Raw genomic sequence first — 8,995 nt, forward strand, 5'->3', positions numbered from 1 at the left:
GGTGCTGGCAGGTGGGACTAGATTGGGTTGGGATATCTGGTCGGCATGGACGGGTTGGACCGAAGGGTCTGTTTCCATGCTGTACATCTCTATGACTCTGTGACTCTATGTTGAAGATATTGTGTGTTAGAGATTTTAATCGATATAGTGGATTAACACTTCCATTGAAAGAGCAGGGAGAATTTGGCAACAGAGGTGGTAATCCAATGGAAGAGCAGGAAGTCATTCAGCCCCTCAAGCCTGTTTCACAGTATTCTGATAATAACATTAGCAAAAAGTAATTATACGTTTTTAAATCTCCCTAGAGTTCTGCACAGCTTACTGAATTCTTTCTCTCTCCCTAGTGCATAGACAACATTCGATGCAATGGTCTGATGATGAATGCATTTGAAGAAAACTCAAAAGTCACAGTTCCTCAAATGATTAAGTAAGTGCATTTTTGTTGTGTCTTTTCCCCGGCTTTGCCCTTACCTCAGTAAATAAGGGAAACAGTCCAGAGTTCCTTCTCCTCATTGGATTAACAGTCTATCCCAATAAACTCCTCATGGGCCTCAGAAACTCTGTTATAAAATCTCTATCCCTGATAAATGCAGAGATGTATCATTTCCTGAGAGATGGTAGTTTATTTTCCCTCCCTGTCGTTAGCATTGAGCAAGCTCAGGTCCTACAGGTGGTGGATTTATCGCAGACTGTTCTTAGCTATAGTGACCTACAGAGACCAGTGCCACTTTGATCAGAGATACATACAGCACAGAAAGACATCATTCAAACCATTGTGCCTCTTTGAGAAAGTTGTACCATTTTTGTTGCTCTCCTGTCTGCACCGATATTTTCCCTTATTTATGTGAATTTGTACTTGCACAGTTACAACAAATGTGTTTCCACCACTCTTTGGGACAGTACAATCACTGTGTAAAAATGAGTTTATAACTATTCCTTGCTGCGTTATTCATTGATTTCCTATCTTCCAACTATCCTCCGTGAGTCAAGGCTTTGAATACAAGAGCAAGGAGGTTATGATGGAGCTGGATATAAGCTAAGTTAGACTGGAACACTGTGTGCAGTTCTGATCACCACACAATAAGGATATGATTGAACTGGAGAGGAGATTCACCAGGATATTGCCTGCACTAGGAAGAGGAATTAGGTAGGCTAGGGTTGCTTTCCTTAAAACAGAGAAGGCTGAGGCCTGGGGAGAGATCCAAGTGAGGTGCACAAATTTCTGACGGGCATGGACAGGGTGGATAGGGAGAAAATTTTCCCATTGGCCAATAACCAAGGTGCACAGTGATAAGGTGAGGAGCAGGAGGTTGAGAGGGAATTTGAGGAAATGCTTTTGCACCCAGAGGGTTGTGGGTATCTGACATTCACTGCCTAAAAGAGTGGATGTTTAAAAACTATTGAGATGAGCACTTGAAATGCCCGGGCTTCCAAGACAAGGGCCAGTGCTGGGAAATGGAATTCAAATGGATTGATGTTTGATGATGAGCTGAACACGATGGGCCAAAGGGCCTCAATCTCTATCACTCTAGATATGCCTTTGTAAATTCTACAGATAATCTTAACATGCTTTCCTGACCACATTACTAATGCTGTTATAACTCGATTGGCAGGTCTGACACAAGCCTATACTGTGATGATGTTGATATACGATTCAGCAAAACCCTCAATTCCTGTAAAGTGCTTCAGATTCGTTATGCAAGTGTGGAACGCTTGTTGGAACGCCTGACTGATCTCCGCTTCTTGAGTATAGACTTCCTCAACACGTTCTTGCATTCATATCGAGTTTTCACTACAGCTGGTGTGGTGCTGGACAAGCTCATCACCATCTACAAGAAGCCGATAAGTGCAATACCTGCAAGGTGTCCATTTGTGTGACAGTGCCCTGTTCATGTGTTTTTCATTTTAAGTCACATATGTCTGAGAGCAAATGTGTGATTGTCAGGGTGCACATGTGTGTGACAGCGACTGTAGGAAGGGCCATGAGGAAATGTGGGATTGGTTGTCTGTCTTTGACAGGGAGTGTGTGAGAGCACACTGTACTACAGCAAATGGTAAACAGCAGGACTACTCTGGTCACCTGGGAGTAATTTTATCAATACTTCCGTGAAGATTTCTGCTGATCAATTTCTCTGTCAAACTGGTTGATTTCTTGTTTCATTGTCAGCATTCATTAATATTTTTGTTAAATTTGCTAACAGTATAGAGTCATAGAGATGTACAACATGGAAACAGACACTTCAGTCCAACCTGTCCATGCTGACCGGATATCCCAACCCAATCTAGTCCCACCTGCCCACATCTGGCCCATATCCCTCCAAACCCTTCCTATTCATATACCCATCCAGATGCCTCGTAAATGTTGCAATTTTATCAGCCTCCACCAGTTCCTCTGGCAGCTCATTCCATACACGTACCACCCTCTGCATGAAAAAGTTGCCCCTTAGGTCTCTTTTATATCTTTCCCCTCTCACCCTAAACCTATGCCCTCTAGTTCTGGACTCCCCAACCCCAGGGAAAAGACTTTGTCTATTTATCCTATCCATGCCCCTCATAATTTTGTAAACCTGTATAAGGTCACCCCTCAGCCTCCAACGCTCCAGGGAAAACAGCCCCAGCCTGTTCAGCCTCTCCCTATAGCTCAGATCCTCCAACCCTGGCAACATCCTTGTACAACAAGATAAAAGATAATGTTTTGCAGCATATTTTCTCTCTGTGTAAATTGCATGGTTTTCTTTCTATCACAATTTTCTGATTTAAAATCAGCAAATGCTTTATGATGAGCAATCTGAGATTGTGAGGGAGCTGTGTGAACACCCGAGATATGGGCAACAGCCATTCCACTTAGGTAGCCTGCAAACAGAAAGATTTGTTCTAACCCTGATTATTGATCCATTTTAACTCCTTCCATCCCTGAACAGAGTGGGTTGCTGCCCAGTTTCAGATATTAAAATCAGAAGTGCATCCAGACCAATATCATGCCTCAGCCACTACAAATGTTGGTGAGCCAAGGCTAGCTCATTTTCTACTGGCTTGAATCTTTGACTGTCCACTTTATGGATGGGACACAGAGCAAAGTGCGAGGAAATGGAAGGAGAAGCGAGGGAATCGAAAGTAGCAGCCCTGGGCTGCCCATTCCTTCCCCTCTGAGCTCCGCGAGCTCCTTGTGAAACGAGGATTCTCTTTGGATGGAGATGGCTGAGGACAGCAGAGCTGCCCATTCCTGCTCCCTGCCACACAAACAGGTTTCCACACAGCGGCCCACAAGATATGCCAGCCCTTACGTTTAGTAACAGGAGAGTTTTGAGCACAGAGGGTGGCCATTCAGGCTATCATGTCCACACTGGCTGTAAAAAAAAGACACTGACCTTTAACATCAGCTTCAGCCTTCTGCTTCATATTCTTGGAGATTATAGAATTACCTACATATCAAGCATGCTGACAATTTCTGCCTCTTCACCATTTTCAGGCATTGAGTTCCAGACTCCCTCCCCGTCCCGCACCCCAATGCTGGGTGGAAAATATTCTCTTCAATTCCTCTCTAATCCTTTTACCAATTATGTTAAATATATGCCCACTACTTATTGACCTCTGTGCAGAAGAAAATGGGCCCTTCATAATTGTATGGGTCACAATTTAATCCTGTTTCAGTTCCAAAGAAAATCACCAAGCCATCCTCTCCTTTATAACTAAAAATTCCCAGAGCTGGCAACGTGCTGCTAAACCCAGTCGTGTGTGACCGAGGAGCCAAACACTTCGGGGTGACCTGCAAACTGATTCCATCCAAGCTTGACTGAGTCATTTTTCAGGGTCCCATCAGACTCGAGTATTTTTTCCCATTAACAAAACCTGGGGCAGCAACCTTAAATTTCTGCCTCAATAAATCCTTCCAAGTAATGTTCCCATATTGGGAAGGTTCATTATCATCCAGCCCAAAAAGGGAGTATATGGATGAAATTTCCCTTTTAAGGAAAGTGAGGCTTTTCATTCCACAGAGCAATCTATTCATGGCGTTATGCTGATAGTTAAATGAAATGGTGAAATGTGCAGAGTTACAAGGAGAAGGCAGGAATCAAATTACATTTTTTTTTTGCTTATTTGAAAAGCCAGTGCAGACACAGTGGACTGAGTGATCTGCTCCATAAGGATTCTGTGAATTATACCTCAGCAATCAGATTAATGTTTGATTTCTTCTCAAATCTAGGTCACTTGAACTATTTCTTGCAAGCAGTCAGAATAATAAACTTCTGTACAGGGAACCCCCGAAATCCCCTCGGGCCAGTCGGAAATTTTCCTCCCCACCACCTCTCTCTATCTCCAAGTCATCGTCGCCCATTCGAAGGAGGAAGCTTTCCCTGAACATTCCCATTATTACTGGGGGGAAAGCACTGGATCTTGCCACGATGACCTGCTCAGCCAATGGCTATGCAAGTATGTACTCTTCCTCATCGTCCTTCAGCAAGACCGCCCTAGATATCAATAAACTGTATGTGTCGAGTACTTATTCAAACAAACTCCCTGATGAGCCAGAAACCAAATTGGATAAGCATGAAGATATTGGTCTTGGCAAAGGAGGTGAGCTGTTGACATGATTGTATTGTGTTACTCAGTAAAAGTAAAGTTGCCAGAGGACCACTCTCTTGTTAGTGAGAGACAACTGGTGATGGTTTAACCCGAGAGTCACTAATACCTCAGGTGAGGGGAGAGTTTGAGAAGGAAAGATCATCATTGTAACCTCAACCAGTGCATGAATTGAACCCACACTGTCAGTCTCACGCTGCGTATCAAACCAGCCATCCACCCAACTGAGCTAACCAACTCAATGAATACAAATCAGGTAAAAAGGACAATGCTACATCAGGGTCAGGTCCTGAATTAAACTGTTATTTATTCTTAGGATGTGAGTGTTGGTGACAAGGCAAGCAATTGTTGCCCCATCCATAATTCTCTTTGGGAAGATTACAGTGAGCTGCCTCCTTGTTCTGCTACAGTCTATGTTGTGTAGGTAGACCCACAATGCTCTTACAGAAGAAATTTCAGGAATTTGACTCAACGACACTGAAGACATAACTATATAATTCCAAGGAGAAAGTGAGGTCTGCAGATGCTGGAGATCAGAGCTGAAAATGTGTTGCTGGAAAAGCGCAGCAGGTCAGGCAGCATCCAGGGAACAGGAGAATCGACGTTTCGGGCATAAGCCTGAAGAAGGGCTTATGCCCGAAACGTCGATTCTCCTGTTCCCTGGATGCTGCCTGACCTGCTACGCTTTTCCAGCAACACATTTTCAGCTATATAATTCCAAGTCAGGATGTTGAGTGCCTTGAAGGGAACTTGCAGGTAGTGGTGTTCCATGTACCTGATATGCAGTGAACACCAGGTGACAGGAAATAGTTAATTGCAGTTGCAGACATTAGTCATTGAAGTTATTTGCAGACAAATTAGCAAACATGCAATTTACCTGGGTGCTCCTACATTTGAAAAATACATCCAGAATTCTGATGAGCTTGCTCAAGTATAGTTAAGCAGTGACCTTGGGACTGAGGTTACTGACGCCAAGTCACCCTTCATATTTAATCACCAGAAATGAACAAATATATTCATTCTGAAGTCTATTCTAGTCGCCAAGCATTTAAGTGAGGCAATACTAATCAAAGAATCCTGGGAAACTCAAGACCCAGTGTGGGAGCAGGCAAGCAGACAGAGGATCAGACCCTGAAATTATGACAGGCACCAGCGGATGATAAATGAACCTGGTCATTTTTTGCTATCTCCATTACAATCCCACAGACATGTGTTTATATTGTAATAAGCTACACCTCTCACTTCTCAGCTGCACTGAGTTACCTTTGACAGGCTAGACTCTGTTGTGGTAGAATGGTAGTCTCCCAACCTTTGAGCCAGGAGACCTGGGAGGGCCCACCTGCTCCAGGTATGTATTGTAAGTTTTTTGAACTGGTTGATTAGAAAATATTTAGACTCCAACGGCTTCAAATAATTCTGGACAGGAAAGAAGTCACAAGTTTTGAGACCCACCTGCTCCAGGTCAGTCAGCAAACATCTATCTCTGAAATTGATGGCAGTACCATTACAGCTGGCAGTGCACTTTCAGATGGTAGTGATTTTGGTTCCAGTCCACTGTCTGTAAAGTTTAGGATAATATTCTGTTCCCAAACAACAAGACAATCTGTTTACCCTGTATAGGACGAGTTTAAATTAGCTTGTGTGCAAATCTCTTGACCTATATCTTTAAATAAATGGACAGTAGGTAAAATGGACAACTCATCATCCAAAAAATATAGTTATGATTCTTTTTGTATTTGCAGCCAAATTGAGTGCCATATTTATGTACAATAAAAATGGCCTTTCTCTTACAAATGCTGACAATCAGAGGCTAATCATTTCAGGATGACTCGCAGTTGAAAAGAGGATTGTTTGTTTTACCTGGATGTGAACAGGAATCTGCTCCAAAAAGCTGAATGGATGGAGAGGATTACACCCTCCAAACATTTGATTAATGTCTTGTTCCAATCAGGTGCTGGCAAAACAGTTAAGGAGGATTCTGAGAGTGAGCAGGCTCTTAGTGATGAGGCTGAGACTGAGACTTCACCCCCAAAATCTCCTCCAACGCCAAAAAAACTGAAAGGGAAGAATCCCTCAGGTAAGGAAGAGCAACTCCAGACCAATTACTCTTCTCACCTCTGTGATCACCTACGGCCCTGAGAAATCTCTGCACTCTTCCCTTTCACATCCCTGATTTTTGTTTTCACTCCAGATTGCCGAGCCATCAGTTGACTATGATCTGGAATTCCCTCCCTCCACCTCTCTGCCTTATTATTCTGTCCTCCTTTACACTGCTCCTTCAAACACAAATCAGGTGCTTTAATACCTCCATGTATGTCTCAACATCACGCTTTCTCAATGCACTGTTGTTGTTATTTACTCTAAACATATTCAGACATTTCTTCATCTCTTAGAATAGCTCTGTGTTGTACCTTAATCCTTCTTTTAGAACACTTTGCATTTCTTTGAGTTTTACCAAACTGTTAGAATGTTCGGGTTAGAATGTAGATCTTGTTTTTGAAGCTTTCTTCATCCTGTGTTTAAGTAATAAAAGTCTTGAAATAAATATATGAGCACTAATTCAGTTGATTAAAATTACTATTTGTTGACAGAATAGGCTGATTAAAATAACAATGTAAATATTGCCCATAAAATTACAGGGCACATAATGTACAATAGAATGTACAATAACAATCACCCTTTATTATCCACATCCCATCATCATTGTTCTACAGTTCGATAATTCAGACACCTGATGTCTAAGAAATCGGGAGAATGAATCAGGAACAATTCTTTATCTATTTCTTCACCCAATTGATTTTCTTCAACTCCCTTCCCACAGTCTTCTTAGGTCACACGGTCACTGTATTATATAACTTGTCATGAAAATAATACCACACAGAAAGACAGTCTTTATACAGTTATATAGTTATTCTTATATAGAAAGACAATGTCACTGTACTGTATAGATACTGTACTGTATAGAGAATGACAATCTATAGAAGATAGAAAATGCGACAAACAAATTACATCAAATGTCACAGCTACTGTAAGCGGCACCACATCTGAAAATTACGACTTTGTAGAATTGAGATTACTATAATGATCATTCTTGACTCCACAGAATTCTCCCTGTTTTCCTACAATAATGGAGTGGTGGTCACATCCAGCCGGGAAATGGACAATAACCGCAGTGCACTTTCAGCGACCTCAGCTTTTGCCATCGCCACAGCGGGAGCCAATGAGGGCACTCCCACCAAGGAGAAGTTCCGGCGGATGTCCCTGGCCAGTGCAGGTACAGACCACACTTTGGCACAGGGGTTTCTTATTGCTAATAATTCTTGGTAAATAATTCTCTAAATGTGATGATGTATTTGAGCCAGATTAATTTATCAATGTTAGGACTGTAGGGACCAACAGATGGATTGTCTTTTTATTTTATGGAACAAGCAGCAACAGCATAAATGAAGGAAATAAATATTGGAATACAGCCCAAAACAAATTAATCAATTCACCCAATAGGGCAAGGAACCCCAGGAATTCCAACTTTGATATTTTCTTCCTATTAATTAATGTAATATGGAGAATTATATCTGAAACTGTGATCTATCAATATTAGAATAATTAAAATATTCAGTATAGAAGCAGTCCAAGCGTTCCATCGTGGCTGTGTTAGCTCATTGGAAAGTGATATTTTGAGGGATCTATGTCATAAACAATGCAGTGTATATAGCTCTTTAAGGGAGTGTGTGAGAAATCACATATTAGATAATATATCACTGTATGTCTAACACAACTGGACCATTCTCTGTTTACTTATTTCTGAATTAATTTTCTACTGTTGATTCTAGGCTTTCCTGCTGATCAGAGAATTTGTGACAAAGAGTTTGTCATTCGAAGAGCAGCAACTAATCGCGTACTCAATGTACTGAGGCACTGGGTCTCAAAGCATTCCCAGGTAGTGTTTAACTATTACCCAGCAAGTCAATGTGATAATCAGTTCAGTGTGTTCCCCAAGCTAACTACTACTGATAGGATGTGCCCCACACCAATGTGACTTGGTTGATCCCATACTTGTGCAGTAATTAATTAGCTGAACTATATGGTGAGGCAAAATATGGTGAGGCTCAAAGGTAGAAGGCAGAGGGTGGTGGTGGAGAGTTGTTTTTCAGACTGGAGGCCTTTGACCTGTGGTGTGCCACATGGATCGGTGCTGGGTTCTCTACTTTTTGTCATTTACATTTACATTACATTACAGTGTGGAAACAGGCCCTTCAGCCCAACAAGTCCACACCGCCCCGCCGAAGCGCAACCCATCCATACCCCTACATTTATCCCTTACCTAACACTACGCGCAATTTAGCATGGCCAATTCACCTAACCTGCACATCTTTGGACTGTGGGAGGAAACCGGAGCACCCGGAGGAAACCCACG

General features: G+C 42.2%; 1 protein-coding gene across 2 annotated transcripts in view; it reads left to right on the top strand.

Moving 5' to 3' along the window:
• rasgrf1 (Ras protein specific guanine nucleotide releasing factor 1) overlaps positions 1–8,995 on the top strand; it is a 91,946-nt gene that overhangs the window by 65,170 nt on the left and 17,781 nt on the right. Inside the window, exons 13-18 of one of the 2 annotated variants that reach the window (XM_043677099.1) lie at positions 345–427; positions 1,614–1,862; positions 4,205–4,575; positions 6,533–6,658; positions 7,685–7,855; positions 8,412–8,518. In XM_043677099.1, the coding sequence (XP_043533034.1) occupies positions 345–427; positions 1,614–1,862; positions 4,205–4,575; positions 6,533–6,658; positions 7,685–7,855; positions 8,412–8,518 (1,107 nt within the window). The remainder of the gene's footprint in view (positions 1–344; positions 428–1,613; positions 1,863–4,204; positions 4,576–6,532; positions 6,659–7,684; positions 7,856–8,411; positions 8,519–8,995) is intronic. The other variant, XM_043677100.1, reaches the window with a different exon arrangement.

This window comes from Chiloscyllium plagiosum, chromosome 36 (genome assembly GCF_004010195.1).
Source record: "Chiloscyllium plagiosum isolate BGI_BamShark_2017 chromosome 36, ASM401019v2, whole genome shotgun sequence".
Taxonomy (NCBI): Eukaryota; Metazoa; Chordata; class Chondrichthyes; order Orectolobiformes; family Hemiscylliidae; genus Chiloscyllium; species Chiloscyllium plagiosum.